Here is a 17,834-nt window from a genome sequence, read left to right as displayed (position 1 = left end):
CTCTAACAAGGCTTGATGAATAAAGCACTTCTTATGTCTACTAAATTCATCAGAACAATAGGGATGCCATAAATCAGTACATGGATGTTTCAGCTTTATAAAGGTATAACTAATTTCCCCCAGGGTATAACTAATTTCCCCCAGGGTATCACTAATTAACTCCCTGGGGTATTGAATTAAAAGTAGAAGATTTCTGTTCTCCAATCTATTTCCAGCAAACCATAGAAAATTTCATCGCAATAGCTCAATGGGAACTGTGTCGTTGGTAAGGAGTTTCTGTGACTGCTGCTGTGATTTTTCTTCAATTTCTTTAGTACTTTTAAAGCCCTTTTGCTCAGAACTTTATAGGCCAGTTTATAGAGAATAATTATAATTTAAAATAGCTTAACTTTACACATAATTGTCCGGTTAAGGTCATTGAGCCCTCATTATAAAGTTAATGATGTGTTCTATTCATTTACATTTTTAAAAAAAACATTTTGATAGTACGAGTTTACAGCTCTTTTGTGATCTTGGGTCACATATATTCCTGAAATTAACGTATTCCGCAACGCAAGATGAATAAATTATGACATCATCCTTTAACGTTAGGGTTAACGTCGTGCTACGAAATCTACCTAATTATGGTACCCATAGGCAGCTGTAAATGCCACTTAACTTAAAATTTGAATTTCCTTTTTTTTTTTTCATTTAGGGGGAGGGCCTTGGCTGGCTGCCCCACACCCCTGAATCCGCCACTGGTTTTAAGAACAAACATTATTCCATGTTGTTATTTTCCAATGTTTTGTAGTCTATCAAAATTGTTGATAGGCCTAACGATGAAGCAATTTTGATATGTTAAGGAAACTGATCTTTACAAAATTAAATCAATCTAATTAAAAACATTGTGGAAATGTCATTAATTCTACTATGGGTTAAAGTTCATTAATATGATTAAATTTAAAGAATCGTAAATAAATCAAGCTCAGAGTGAAATAATTACCTACAAATTGGACATACACATAGCTTAAAGCAGAAATGACAACATGTATTTGAATAAACTGTGACAAAGTTTAGCTTAAATAAAGTACATATACTGTTTTCCAAATTTTTTTGGTTGGGTTTTTACCGCTGAAATCAAGATTTGAACATACAAATTGACTAGCCACTCAGGATTCAGAATTAGCTCATTAACTTTCTGCCGTGACGTCATTTCGGGTAACTGTTGTTAGCTTTCTCCAAAACATCGCTTGCTGCAATGCAAAAGGCGGTCGTGATGCATTCAGATTCTGATTTGGAAACCTTTCCATTGAACATACAACTGTATAAATATGAACCAAGAAGGAGGGTTGTAGCAGAAAATAGTTCATCGGATGAGGAGGAAAGAGAATATGAAAATGTTCCCGAAACTAGAAAGGCAAGACAGAGTTGGCAATGTAGCATGGTATGTTTGGGCCTAGCCTGTGTAGTATACACAACGATGTTGTTTACAAAATAAGGCCTAGGTGCCTTACCGTTAGTACTAAAACAGCCTTATACAGCTATTTTTGGTTGTCATTGAAATCGAATAAATTTGATAGTAAACTGGTACGTTTAATTTAATAAACAATGTGCAATTTTTGGTGACATGTTCGTTGCAAATGCGAACAGCGCCTTGTGTGTGTAGGCCTTGCTCAGGCCGGCGGCGGGCAGGCGTAGCCTGGTAAATGTTGATCACCAAATACCATTTCAGCTTCGGGGTTTATAATTTATTAAAATTTATTTCGTGTCATCCCTCTAGTTCGTGTTTACGAATATAATACGACTCTTTTTAGAGAGAAATACAGAAAAATTATTACAGTATCTTTGTTATTATTTGAAATTGTCTATCTGTCTAAGCTTTGCAAAATTCTAGGCCTAGCCCAGGTGATTGATGCTGGAAGCATGTATCACGTGAGTGATGTTGTTGACGTTGTCAATGTAAAGGAGGGCCAGAATCAAAATAATTATAAATCCATGGCCAGACTAGGTAGTAGGGTATGCCTCTAAAACTTTTTTTGGTAGAAATGAAAATTACCCATGAGAATAGGCTCATCACACGTGAGTATTCAATTATTATTTTTCATCTGGCTGTGTGTGTGCTCTACATACACATGTTCATGTGTTATAAAAATTATTTAATTAAGTTGGGGATATAATTTAATTTTAAACACAACACCTTGCTGTGCCAACCAAGCTCTACAGTTTTTTAATATTCATTCATTATTAAAGTATTGTATTGTATTTATTCTATACATGTGCAAGTGCTCTTACTGTTCAACCACAAATGCTGTGTGCTGTCACGAGAATGACACAATGCTTGAAAAAATGAAAAGCAAGTGATTTGTATAACTGAGCACAGCGGTTTCAGGAACAATTGCTTAGATAGGGATGTGCTTGAGGTATCTTTTTCGCATTACGTAAAACAACAGGGCCCATTTGATGACGACCATCCTGTACATCAGTAAGTTTATTATTACTGGGGTAATAAATTCCTCATTTGTAACACAACTACAGATGCAACTACTGCACTTTAAACCAAACTTTTATTCAAACAACATAATAATTTACATTAGAAAATATTTAGGGTGTATACAAAACCGATGCACTTTACTCTGGTAAATTCACAAACTGTGCTTTTAGGAAAGCACGCAACTATTACGATTATTTACTTACATGTAGGATATTAATCGACAGGCTAGTCTCTCCAGGATACAGAAATTAAACCATTGTAAATAATTAAATAATCACATTTTATCTTTTGTTTCTTTCAGAATATACCGCCATGTTGCATACCGGAGATTTGGAAGTTACTTGGAATGGGCAACCGAAAGATACTTCCATCCTGAGTAGTGTCCACAAAGGCATTTCCTGCTGCACAACAATGTAGGGTTTCAATACCCGAAAATTCCATAATTCATTGCTTTGAGTATGTTATTTATTGCAGCTGAATTCTTGTTTTATTGATTGGAAACTGTCTGTGGTAGCTGTGCTCTGTAATAAAACAAATTAGGATTATAAGACTTCAATTAGGCTTATAAATAAGATTATTGGCAAGTCTGTAAAATAATTTTTGTTTAGCTAAGTATTATATTCCATGAGGATAAATGAATAAAAGTTTAGAATATTCAATTATTATGGCCTCAGATCAATGTTATGGTTTGATAAATTACAATCATCAAGTATGCTATTATGAATGTGTATATTTTTTATAAGCAACAAATAATAACCACAAAACATACACCAAAGTATTTGTCAAGAAAAAAACAAAACTCAACTCTCTCACGCTCTCTCTACTACCAAAATTAGAACAGAACGTATGACCACTAGGGTAGAAGTAGTCGTACTGAGCTACCACTCCTTTATACTATGATCAGGTCTATACAGTACCACCTGTAGTAATATTTAACATACTATATGGTGATAATTATTTTTGATTAAGTTTAATTTATTTCAAAAACAAAAAACTAAATTTATTGTACTAGTCTCGATTAATAAATAGAAGAAAAAATTATATTTACTGTTATAGTTTGGTATGGTACACAATAAAAATTATCTGAATGTCCATACTGTACTATATGATATGTCTTGTACAACTAGGTCCAGCAGGTTATGCCATGGAATAATTTTTATTAGGCACAGCCAATTATCATTAAAATTATTACAGTATCATTATTTGGCTTAACTTTGGCCGTATACCTTATTTTATAGCCTACTGTGGCCTAGGCATAGGCCCTAGGCCTAGTTACACTTACTTCTTTTCGCCTACGTTTTCGAAGCACGCCCATATCTTCTGGACCCTTGTTGTTGCTCTCCGATGGTAGGGTAACCTTCGATATATGGCCTTTCCATTTCCAATTATTTTTTTTCTTAAAAGCCCATTTCACGCAGTGTTGGTGGGTACTTCGAGAAATCATTGTCCTTGAAATGGTCCGAACTGTAGGCCTACATACCGTTGCATGTTTGGTGTGCACAAAATCCTTCCTTCTCATGGCGTGGATCCAGGCCTTCCTTCGAATGGGTGATTTAGGAAAGGAAAAAAATCCTATATTTCTCTCTCGATTCTTCCCGCTACTTGTTGTATTAGTACAGCCAAAAGCTGAACAATACGGCATTGTGTTAACAATGGAGAAAAACAAACTAAAACTTCAACAATAGTAGCTTACAAGAAACTATCGAAGCATAGAATCTACCGCTATTCACGAAATGACATAACTATAAAATTTCTGCATATCAAAAGGAAGCCCTCAAACTCTCTTGGCGTGTATTTAAAATCAAACTTTCTACAAAAACGATGTAATCTATAAAATAGCACTAAAAATTGACTGTTTGTATTACTTTATTACTTTGTACATTATTTAAAAAATGTTGTCATTTCTGCTTTAAATGTGAAACGTGCCACTTTCATCTATGTGGTGTTTCGGATTTTGACTGCATATGTCATCATACTATGTAAAATTATAGCACAAGGAAATAAAACATTATTAAATTTAAACGTAAAAGAAATAATGTAGGTCTATGTTGCACAATAAAAAAAAGCCTATAATATTATTGGGAATTACCACAGGCCTTAAATGTAAATTTTACATTATAAATAAAAGGAATTAATGGAAATTGCAAATATGAACAAATAATTACATCGTGAATCAGATGGGTAGACGTCAAAAATATATGATATCGAGAAGTCATAAAATAACATTTCTTTATACTGATCTGATTTGGAACAGGGTAAGGAAAGCAATAAGTCCACCACAGGGCCATGGGAGGAACTTTAACATATGGGGGCCATGGCGGACTTAGAAATTCAAAATAGAGGGGAGTCCAGGGAGGGACTTTTACAGAAATAAATACCCGGGTCCAACTTCCTCAGCCAGCCCCACCATCGTTGGGGTTGAAGAAAAAAAAATGTATGATTTTGGCACCTCTAGATGACCGGAAATTTTTACCATAAGCCTAAATGTAAATGTTATGATAAATAAATGGAATTAAGGGAAATTGCGAGTATGAATAAATATTTACAAGCGCTTTAAATCATGGATGAGATAGGTAGACGTCAAAAAATATACAAAATCGAGAATTCATAAAATAAGCCTATACTGACCTGAATGGGAACAGGGTAGGGAAAGCAATAAATCGCTTTGTTGTTGTTTTGAAGCGAATACATCTACCACCCTACCGGGCCGGGGAGGGACTTCGATATATGGGGGCCGTGGCGGATTCAGGAATTTGAAATAGTGACAGGTCCAGGGAAGGACTTTCACACAGAAATAGAGCACCCACCTCAGCTGGCCACACCATGGTAAAAAAAAATGTATAATTAATGAGGGATAAAATGAGGGAAAAAAATGTATAATTATGGCACCTCTAGATGGCTAGAAATGGCACTCGCAAACTTATACGAGAATAAAGATAATTCTAGTGAAACCTATAGAAAGAGAGAAGATAAGTTTATACATGGTGAGTTATTGACATGCAAGCAGCTGGGAAAAACACTCAAATTCCTCAAAAAGCTTATGAATACAGTTAAAAGTCCTTGCTTGTAGGCCTATGACAAATTAGAGCAGTCCTAGTTGGAAATTGCTATGATTGGTCAAGAAGATTTGGTGGATGGATTTCTGGAATGTGTGAGAATGTGTCTTTAATTTTCTACCCCAGAAAATGTGGACCTTTGGTAATTTGGGGGATGCTTACGCACCATCGCATCCCCTGTGTACGGCCTGTCCGTCAAATAAACACCTCCTCAAAAACTCTTCTCGACAACAAACACCTCGGGGCATTTATTTGAATAAATATGATATGATATTCAAGCCACACAGACACTACATAAAGAGTGCTATATATAGTGTTTATAGATTACGCAAAAACTAATGAAGACAAGGTGCAGATTACGGAAATTTAATTTTTACCCTCGAGTATAAAAGAAACGAGAGCATCAATGATGCTGTAAGGGATAGCTTTTTATGCAAGTGGAGTTGAATAGCTTGGTGGTTAAGATGCTTGCCTTCCAATCCCAGGGTCCTGGGTTCAATTCCTGCCAGTTGCAGGATTTTTTCTCACGACCAAAACAACTCCACTCCCTAAATCTCATATGGAGATTTAGTTTGTGTAAAAGCATCGTGTGTGTATGTTTGTCTTGTGTGATGGACCATTAGGGATTGTCACCTACAAGTAGGATAGTGATATATTCGCTGTTGACAATCCTTGGCACATGTATTGTGTGCCTAAATAAATAAAATAAAAAATACATAATATACATACATACATAATACATACATATATAGAGAGAATGACGCTGACCAAAGTATGGCTCCTGTCTCTTATACACATCTAATGCTTTTAAATATATACATTACTAGATTAAATAATATACTAGTACATTACTAGATTATAGGCAATGTTTTAATAATTTAATTTTAAATAAATGGAGGAGGTACATGGAACACACTGTGAAATCTAAACAAAATATCTCATTACTGGTCTATCCATCGACTGGTTATACCATGGTTGGAATCGAATGTAATCCACTGAAAATTAAAAGGCACTTTTAATCATGCCTCATCAGTCAATAGTTAACATTTTCTTTCAATATAGGCCTAATATAATGTGTTTTGGATATGTTGTTTACAAAAGCATAAATTCTATTTGATTCTAATCGTCGTACCCTTGTTCACATTGAACGTACATACACTAAACACTTAACGATCATGTTGACGTCTTCTTCTTCATGTACCATAGCATATTATGCTGTAGGCGTTCATGGATTGTCTGTCATTGTCTGTCCTATCTTTTTCCATCTCTTTCTATCTCTCGCAATATTCCCAAGCTCTACATCATTCTTCACATTCAGCTTTTCTTTCATTCAATCAAGCATCTTCATCCTTTGCCTTCCTTTCGCCCTTTTCCCCTTCAATTCCATCTCGATGATATGTCTTTCAATTTCACCTTCTTCTCTTAGAATATGTCCAACAAATCTCCATTGTCTTTCTCTTATGGTGTTCATCAACTGCCTTTCTGTTTTCGCTTTTTGGAACACTTCTCCATTTGTCATTTTCTTTTCCCACAAGATGTTCAACATTCTTCTGTAGAACCACATTTCCACAGCTTTTAATTTCTTTTCCATTGCCTTGTTTATTGTCCAGGACTCGCATCCATACGTAAGCACTGACCAGATATAGCATTTCAGTAATCTTTTCTTCACTTTCATTCCAATTCTCCCCGCACAAAAAAGGTTCTTCATATCCATAAATGTTTGCTTTGCTACACCAATCCTATACTGGATATCCTTATTCGATCGTCCATCAGACGAAATCCAACTTCCCAAGTATTTAAAACAGTCCTTCTGTTTTATGCTGTTTCCCTTCACTTTCAAGCAACAAAGTGGAACCTGCATTTTCTTTGTACAAACCATGGAGAAGGTCTTCTGGCAGTTTAACGCTAATCCAAATTTTTCACTTTCTCCTGACACGATGTTAACAAGTTCTTGAAGTTTCTCTTCCGAGTCCGCCATTAAAGTTGTATCGTCTGAATACCTCAAATTGTTGTAATTTATCCCACCCAGTTGTAACCCTATACATGTCTTGATCTTGCTTAGAGCTTTCTCACTATAAATATTAAATAAATCATGGGACAAAATACAACCTTGTCGGACACCCTTCTGGATTTCAACCCATTCACCCACTTCTCCATTTAATCTGATGGCAGCTTTCTGATCCCAATACAAGCCTTAGATCTTTCCCATCAATTTCCAGTTCTTCCAATATCTTAATCAGCTCTTCGTGCTTTACACAGTCAAATGCCTGTTTGTTTTTCTATGCACTTTTCCATTATTGTCCTTAAGCATAAAATTGCATTTCTTGTCCCTTTTCCTGGTCTATAACCAAACTGTTCATCTGAGATATTTTCCCTGATGGGTTCTTTTATATGATTTAATACCCCTCTTAAAATAATCTTTGTAACATGGCTCATCAAACTTATAGTCCTGTGACATTCACAAACATTTGTCCCAGACTCTCTAGGTAAAGCTATGAAAATTGATTCCAACATTTCTTCAGGAACATTTTCTGCGTTTTCTGCATTGTATACAATGTTTGCTATTTCTGTGATCTTTTCTATTCCAAAATCATTTAACACATTAACTAATTCAAACGCGATGTTATCACTTCCCGTAGCTTTGCCACTTTTCATTTGATCCATTGCATTTTTTATTTCTGTTGATGTCATTGCTCTTCCCTCCATCGGCTTTCTTATTACTGGTCTTTCTTTCCTTCCATCATCAGCATAGAGACCCTTCATGTAATTAGTCCACCTCTTCTTTACTGCTACCTCATCCATCAGAACTAAGCCATCTTCATCTTTAATACAGCTAGTCAGAATTTTCTTTCTTTTGTATGTAATTTGTCTAACTTTATCATGCATTATTTGTACATCCTTCTTTTCAAGATCCTGAATTTCTGCACAACACGCCTCCAGATACTCTTCCTTTGCTGTTTTACACATCTTTCTGATTTCTTTATTCACTTTGTTATACTTTCCTTGATTACCTTTTGCTAACCTTCTCTCTTCCATCTTTTCCAGTATCTCACGAGTCATCCATTTATTTTCCGAGGTCTTCTCCTTTTTCGGTATACACTTCTCTGTTGCCTTCATCAATGCATTCTTTAAAAACTTCCATGCATGTGTATCTTCAGATGGTGACTTTCTTTGATATTGATCTTTAACATTTTGGCAAAAGTTTTCTTGATATCATTTTCATTTTTCAAAAGTTTTAATTGAAATTGATTAATAAATTTTCTTTAACCTCATTTTGAATTTTCCACTGAGCAGTATATGGTCAGTGTTGCAATCAGCACCTGGATACGTCCTTACTCTTTTCACAGCGTTTCTAAAGCGTTCATTTATCATTATAAAGTCAATCTGGTCCCGGTAGCCATCTCCTGGACTCTTCCATGTATACAAATTTCTTGGATGGTGTTTGAAATGTGTGTTTGACAATCATTCGGTTTTCTTTGCACCACTCCACTAACCTCTCGCCTCGTGCGTTTCTCTGACCTAGTCCATACTTTCCAACAATTTTGCCTTCTTTATTTTGTCCAATTTTCGCATTGAAGTCTCCCATGACTACTGTTATGTCATGAGATCTGCATTGTTTCATTGCCTCCTCTAATTGATCATAGAATTTATCTATTTCATCATCGTTGCAGTCAGTTGTGGGGGGCATAGCATTGTATTAGCATGTACTAGCATGATTCTGTCAGAGATACACCAGACGCTGGCGATACTTTTAGCACTTTCTTGATCAAGAGATATACCCACTTCATGCTCATGCTTATTTTCTGTTCCACCCGAGTATATAAATGTGGCCCCTTCTGCTATAGCTTTCCCTGCTCCAGGCCAACTCACTTCGCACACACCCAAGATGTTGATGCTTAACCGTCTCATTTCTTTCAAGATATTGTCCATTTTTCCACTTTGATACATCGTTCTTACATTCCAAGTCGAGATGTTTGATATTGTTATATTTACTGCAGTAGCGTGATGACGATCGGGTATCACCTGCAATGAATGATATTCCCTACCGAACGAGACCACATTTCTGGTGTCCTTCACGTTGTTATTTTTCTTCTTGCTTTTAGACATTCCATGAATATATAAGTGTTGACGTAAGAGAGTTTATTAAAAAGATTAGCAGTTAGGCCTACATTTAATAATTTAAATTGTTCGCATGAAATAATTATGTTTTATGAAGTAGGGGCCCATATTATGAAATATATATTTCTTATGAGGTATATTCGTTTAAACTTTATGGCAACAGTTCAATGCAAGTGGAGGTTTCTATCTCTGTTGTTTGAGAATTGAATAAAATAAAATAAGTAGTTTAATTAAGTTATTATTGCCTACTTGAATTACTGCTGTTTTCTTTATGTAAAGCACCATATAAATGCTCGATGTCCGATGGCACCTCCAATTTCTGGTGTTGCAGAGGCTTCTTCGAAGCTACTCTGGAGTTGTAGGCCTATATGAGAATCACGAAGAAGATGATTCTGATAGCGACAAGAATATATTGTTTTAAGTACTGCAAGAGTAACGTTCAGAAGCGAATTTAGAAAGTTTAGATAGAAAAGTATTTAGTTTTCATATAGCTTGTGTATTAACACCAGTTTGTGTTGCCTAACTAATGTAATAACTTTCATACTAATTGAAAGCGAGCCACAGATTTGCCCTATAAAGATTCGATAACAGGCCCTTAAAATTATTGCAAGAAAATGACTACACTGTATATTATTTAAATTATTTAATAAATTTAAATCAATTATAAAGAGCAAATTTAATAATGTGGCTGCAGCCATTTAATTTATGGTGTTAAATTAATTATAAGAAAAACAGTAAAAGAATACATTGTTCTGTGTATACCATTTAATTTCTTCAATTTCAAACAAATGGCCGCTGTTTTTCGTGTAATTTTTGTATTTTAAATGAATATTATATGCTCACTATTGTCTTCTAATTGGATTAAAATCTGGCCGAATTTTGGCCGATATCGAAAAAAAGTTTGGAAGAATTTGGCCGTGAGATGGCGTGTGTTTGGCCGCAAAGCCTGTCGACTATCTGGCAACCCTGGCCTACATTTATTTCCTGTAGTATCTGATCTAGATTAGGGCCTAGGCCTACACACACATACATACCCAGCCAGCCTATTCGTCTTTGTCACGCCAGCAGCCTGCGTTACAGTACATTGACACGAAATGTGCTGCACACATACACTCATCGCTACTAACTAATTTGAATATTATGTGGTTTGATACACATAAAAGCAACTTGTAGCCTACATTTCCTGTTATCTGATCTATTACACACACATACTACCCAGCCAGCCTATAGGCCTAGTTCGTCTTCCTCTAGCTCTAGGCCAGCCTGCATTACAGTAGTGGTGTACATTGTTTATCTCTCAGAGGAGAGACCACCCACCCTTGCAAGTACCACAAAACGGCTCATTCTTCGCTACCAACTAGACTCGTGCAGACGCATTTATTAGCCGCAAAGCTTACCATTCCAGGGCGTGATTGGTTGATAAACACAATGTGGAATATACAGGCGATTTGCAATCTGATTAATGACGAACATGCTTTCATAGGAAACCCACCGTAGCGTTAAGAGATATGATATAAAAACATACTTTTTCACATATTTATTTTCGCAAAAACTCTTCATACTTTAAATTTCCCGCACCTTATCTTCCATATTATTGCAAGATCGGCCTAATCGCGTCATAAACGAAGGAAGAGATAGAAAAACAAATGACTTCAAAATTCGCTCAGAATCATCATAAATATGCATATTCTACGCTCTCGCAAGGGTCAAATTTTTTCATAGCAAATGTAATTATCAATAAAATTGATGCTTTTATATAGTTTTGACATGCATTTTCGGTCTTGTGTACATTTTCCTAAACACAACACATTTTCCTGATGATGACATAATTAATGTCGAAATATTGAATCCCAACACGATAGCGTGCATTTCAATAATTGGAGTATGTATTATACTTTCTCAACACATTCTCATTAGGCCAAAAAAAAATAAATTTCCTGTCTCTGGTCAGACCAAAATTAAAGAGATGCATTTTTTTTTTTTTTTTTTTATTGAAAAGCATGGAAAGTACAGAAAAGGTGATTTTAGTACTTTTTTAATGTTTTTATGTTTTGCTAATGCTATACATTGTTATCCTTCCACATTGTCCTTGATTTCGCTTCATTTTCCAAGGGGACCCCGTCTTCATCATCATTATCAGCATTAATGGGTACGTTTTTAAAAAATCTGACGGGTGATGATCCCACCATAGCTGTGACTTTCTTTGATCCCGGGTGCAAATTTCACTCACCACTGCTTGAGAAGGACGACAGACATAGGCCTACTTACATGCTCAGCAACACGCCGAGCTACGGCATCGCACGATAAAATGCCAAAAGGGCCCTTATATTATGGTATATAAGCCGCACCTGTGTATAGGCAGCACCTCTAATTAGGACGCGAAATATCACAATTTTTTTGTCACCTAGCTGTGTATAAGCCACATCTATTTTTTAAGATCCAAACCGTTCCCATAATTTTAATTCTTTAATTATTTTGAAACACTGACATTATTTACAAATGTTCACATAAAGAAATTTCATCTTCTCTATTGAAAAAGATGACAAACAACTGGAAATGCATGTAAACTTCAGGTTACCGCAATAAAACAACGTATTCTTGCTCTAGGAAAATCCCCATTTCATGCTAGACGGTCATGCTAAGTTAAAATTTCAACATCAGTTTAGTTTAATAAAATCTAAGAAAATAAAATATTTATTGAGTATATTTATATATTTTAAACAATCATTCTATTATTATAGTGACTAATAACAGTCGTATTAAGCTTAATACATTGGTAAATCTAGACCTAAGTCATTACTACTCACAGCCCATTGTGTGAAGCATGCACTTATCACGCTCCACATTTTATAAACAAAAACAGAACTGGAGAAATATCGTGCGATACAAAGTTTACGCATGCGCAGATGAGGAATGCCTTTCTAATGTCAAATTCAAGTAAAATAATTATTACAACTTCAAGAAAACTTGTGTTTTTATAGCATAAATTAATTTCACAAGTTTTTATTCTAAAATTTTAGCGGATCATTCTCTCTATAACGGTACAAGCCACCGGAAACCCGGAACGTCGAACAGCAAGTTTCAACAACCAGCACACGTGTGTTTTGTTGCGACATTCGTAAATGAAGCTGCTCACGTGACCCCAGGACCAAACTCGCGAAAAGTATTTGGTAGTTTTTGAAAGCGGTTTCTAACAGTAACAGCGTGTTTTAAAATTGTTTATGAATGAATGATTTAGACAACCCAAACCATTGCTTGAATGTCGTAGAAATCGTAGTAGGAATTCTAGTACAGCATGCACTGTAGTGAGTATAATTACAAATAGGCCTACAAACCGGTCCTACCCTAGGCTAATTAATTGGGCTAGCAATGGCCTAACCTAGAATGGATAAGCCACACCCCAAAATTCGAGATAGGTGGCGATGTTGTATGTCTGGTGAAAAATTTTAAAAAATTGACAGGCAGGGTCTAAATCAACGCGCACGCTGACCAGAGACCAGTTATTTTATTTTGTTTGGCCTTTGGAAATGCGGTGGTGGCGTGCAAACACGTGCTTCTATTGGTATGACGTCAGATCACCCAAAGTTTAATAGTGCGTGACAGGAACAAGCTCAGTGTAAGACGATGAAGATTTAATCAAACAGATTTATTTAAACAATAAAGAAACCCTAATGGTTTTATTTTAGAGATAAATATAAGTAAATTTAAATTTCATTCTCCACAAATTTCCTCCGTAATTGAAACAGCAACATGACTGAGGCTATAGATTTTTGTGATTTACACTGACAAATCTAACGATGTTCGAATCCTAATGAAATGTCAGGCTACTGAAAAGGATCACCCGCAGAAACATGGTTTGAGTTTTGTCTGGTGGAACATTTACTGGCGTGTCATTTTAATCAATTTATTATATCTCCATAGCATGATAGTTCATTTTCACGGCATCTAGTAGTAGGCCTATGCTTGTTGTTTTGTTATTTCTTATTACAAATGTTTACATAACTCTGATTGTCTGGTTTTGGAAGTTGATTTTTGTGTTTGGACCAAATTAGGAGATTCGGATTTTCGGAATACATGTATTACTTTAAGTAGAATAACTATGTTTTAAAAAAACGAAATCGTTGAAGAAATATTATTTTAGTGTTCTTGTTAGCATGGTAAAAATATTTTCATCATGTCTTGTAATAATAATAAAAATAATAAGATTTATAAAGCGCACAAATCCACTGCAGTAGTGCTCAATATATGTGCAGGCAATGATCAGACTGTTTGCTTCAAAACTGCCCATGCACGCATGCCCAAAACAATTTATCTATCTGGAATTTTCCACATGAACTTGACAGTATCTGTAAATCTGTACAACACATGCCGTGAAAATGGAATTTTTATTCGTCAAACGTCATCTCAATTCGCCGATGGCGAATTGGCAAATGGTTAACGTGAGCGTAGACATTGTTGGTAATGTATTCAGGCACAGGGCGAAGGTACAGTATGCAATATATGGAGAGACTGCTCTAGTTGTTAATTTTATAGAAGATTTATCACTTCTTCTTTTGATAATCCTCTTATGACTAAAAAGTAGAACAACTGACTATACATACCAATACACGTTCGCTTTGGTACTGGGCATGGTTGCATACCTAGAAGACTTCCATTTCTATTAATAAGATCAAGCTCCAAGTTGGTTCTAATATCCCAAGAAAAGAAAAGAAAAATATATAACTTTGTAAACAACATGCTAAACAATAATCAAAACATTCTTCATAAGTTTTAGTATCAAAGCTAGGTTCTATGTAAACCTTGTTTGTACAGGTATGTAATACAAGATTTATGTAAAGAGCTTACATACACAAAGTGTTTGATAAGGCATTGGTTTGGGTTTTAAAATTAAAACTCTACAGGCAGACTTTAATTACATATATTCTCAGTTCTATATAAATAAAATAAAGAGTTTAATGATACCTATATTACATCTCTTTTTTTATTTCTTTTACAACTAAAACTCAATCACTCAGTTGAACTTATAATTGTTCTAATCTTGAGCTTGAGTCCAATGAGCTAAAACCAAAAAACTTCTTACTGGGGAGGTGCACAAACTAATTAAATGATGCTTTGAAAGGCACCTTTTCAAGCTTTAATTATTAAATTTGATACCTCAACCATAGATTTTAGCCCTGTGATTACCACTTTTACCAACTAAATTGTATACGGTGAATGAATGATGGTTGATGTTGAACACTATAATTAGGCCAAGGCCAGCATAAAGAAAAGATTGCATATGTCACTGTGCATAGGCACCAAAACAATTTTTTACAGTCAATCCCCACATGAAACCCCATCCTTTATAACATTCAAAGGGGTAGATCCAGAACTGTCTAAAAGTGGGGGGTGGATATGGGGATCCCGAAAATTGTTGTTTTCTAGATGCCCGAAAATAATATATCTGGGAAATTGAAGGGAGTAGTAGCAGAAAGATTTCGAAAAGAGGTATTGGAACAACAACCGGGAGTGGAGGACGAGAGGACAGCAGAGGCTGAGTGGTGTGATTTTAAAAGTGCAGTGGTAAATACAGTGGAACGATTATGTGGAAGAGTAAAGCATGGTAAGATGCCTGATAGACAGGAGTGGTGGTAGACTGAAGAGGTACAGAATGCTATTGAGGAAAAGTGTAAAACTAGAAAAGAAATGGAGCGGCAACCATTAATGGAAACACAGAAAAAATACAAACTAGCAAAAACCGCACCAAAATGGGCAGTAAAGAATGCCAAGGAAAGAGCAGAGGATGATTTATACAACGAACTGAGAGACCAACCACTGGTGGCACGAAAAAAGATATATAAGATAGCAAAGTTAAGAAAGAAAAACCAGGAGGACAGAGTGGCATCGTTGTTCATCAATAATGCTGATGGAGTCCTACAAGTGGAGAAAGAAGCAGTAAAGAAGAGGTGGAGGGAGTACTTCAGTACACTGCTCAAGGAGGAAAATCTGTTTATGGCCGATCTCCCAGAAGCTGCACAAGTGGACAATCCACAGCCAAATTTTTAGGGTAGAAGTGATGGCTGCATTAAGTAAGATGAAACGAGGAAGGGCAGCAGGACCAGATGAGATCACATTGGAAATGGTATTAGACTGGGACAAGAGGGGATTAGATGGATACATAAAGTAATGAATGCGATATGGAGAGTATGGTACCAATCTTCAAAAACAAAGGAAACATCAACGAGTGTGGTAATTGCAGGGGGGTTAAGCTGTTATCACAGATGATGAAATGCTTTGAAAGAGTATTAGACAGCAGGATTAGTGAGACTGTGGCGCCATTGTTAGGGGAAGAGCAGTTTGGTTTTTAGAATGGGCAAGGGAGCAACAGATGCGATATTCATTGTGAGACAGATAATGAAGAGAAAGCTGGATTATAGTAGATGGACAGCAACTGAAACAAACCAAATCCTTTAGATACTTAGGGAGCTGGGTTGACGAGGGAGGAGAATTGGATAGGGAAGTGTTAGCAAGACTCCAGGGGACAGGAAATGCGTGGCAGAATGTTAAGTGGATTGATTTACAATAGACGGATGCCAATAAGGCTGAAAGCACAGGTGTACAAGACCCTGAGAAGACCTGTGGCCCTTTATGGGGCAGAAACCTGGGCAGTGAAAGAAGAGCATGTTAAGAAGTTGGAAGTGGCAGAGATGAGATGTCTAAGAACAATTAGAGGGGTGAAAATACAGGAGGGAATGAGAAACGAAGATATAAGACAGAATGTAAAAGTTGTAAATTTTAGACAAAAGATAAGTAAATTGAGGTGGTATGGACACATGAAGAGAAAAGAAAAGGATGATTTAGTCAAATGGGCAGCGGAGCATGTAGAGGTCGGCAGAAGGAAGAGAGGACGACCAAAAAAGCGATGGATAGATTGTGTCCGGGACCATGGTAGAATGGTTGATCTGAGCAGAGTTGGTGATAGGGGAGAATGGAATGTGGTGTCGAGACGACCCAACCCACATTGAGGGGATAGACGGGATGATGATGATGATGTCCGAAAATAATATCTGAGGTATTTTCAATAATTTCCTTTTCTTTCTTTCATTTTTTTTCTTTCCCACTTTCCAAAAGTGCCCGGCCTGGCTCCTTTAAATTCACCCTTGCATTAATTTAATAATCAAATATTTTATCTATTAATCCAATCATTCATTTTTTAGAACTCCACTGTAGGCTATGCTAATCTAGTCAGAGGTCAACCATTTCTATCTACTCTAATTAGGTTATACAGATATTTCTCGTTCCATCTCAATCTCTATCCGTCATTCGTATCAGTCAATCTATTCACACCACTTTAGTCTACTCATTACTGTAATAAAATTAGACATTCATATATTAGTCAAATCCATTTTTCACAGTACTGTAGGCTATTCATAACTAGTAAAATTGACTGATACTGTATCTCTTACATTTTGCAATTTGTTTATATCTATTTACTAAAAAAAAATGACATTTTAACTTGAAATTTTTGAAACTTTTGGGGTTGTGCGCCTCCTGCGCACCTATTTCTGAACTTCAAAAATATTTTTGCAAAGTTTGCATTACAAATTTTGTCTGAAACAGGTAATATACCATGTAAATCTTGTAACTTATCTTCAAAATTATCTTTTATGGCCATATTATGATGGAAACATTATCCAATCACTACAGGTGGAAGGTGCCTGACACTGGATGACAGCATATGTATACAAGAAGGTATCAACTTTCTTTTTATGAGCGAGTTAGCACAGCCGTAAAGAAATTAAATTTGGTACAAGCGGGACCAAGATTGAAACCTGCCAGTCCTGTTTTTGGCTTTTTAGTTGATTATTTCCCCACATTTAAAATTGAGTTTGACATTCATTTCAGTAGAAAATTTGTGTGCTAATTAAGACGAACATGATTTAAAAATAAAAAATTTGTATGCGCGCATATAAGATGACCCTTTCTTTTTTTCAATTGTAATTTTCTTTTTTAAGTATCGTCTTCAACACAAGAATATATGGTATGTTTTGAGTGTTATACAATAGCACTTAACATTCATTGCAGTTCTTACTACTGTAGTTTGTCATTTACTTTCATTTACCTCTTCCACACAAATCATTTTCCTGACAAATCATTTTTCTGTCACAATACTATTCAATCAAAGCATAGCATCAAAGGTTAAACTTTTT

The 17,834-nt window shown here is 35.7% G+C and overlaps 1 protein-coding gene across 2 annotated transcripts in view; it reads right to left on the bottom strand.

The window, feature by feature from the left end:
- LOC117106006 (E3 ubiquitin-protein ligase UBR3-like) overlaps positions 1-17,834 on the bottom strand; it is a 106,400-nt gene that overhangs the window by 48,066 nt on the left and 40,500 nt on the right. For both annotated transcript variants that reach the window (XM_033247318.1, XM_033247317.1), the window contains exon 26: positions 14,247-14,332. In XM_033247318.1, coding sequence (XP_033103209.1) covers positions 14,247-14,332 — 86 coding nt within the window. The remainder of the gene's footprint in view (positions 1-14,246; positions 14,333-17,834) is intronic.

Source organism: Anneissia japonica, unplaced genomic scaffold (assembly GCF_011630105.1).
Source record: "Anneissia japonica isolate Jap-2015-1 unplaced genomic scaffold, ASM1163010v1 scaffold284860_len1800451_cov186, whole genome shotgun sequence".
Lineage (NCBI taxonomy): Eukaryota > Metazoa > Echinodermata > Crinoidea > Comatulida > Comatulidae > Anneissia > Anneissia japonica.
This window is presented reverse-complemented; position numbering and strand designations above follow the sequence as displayed.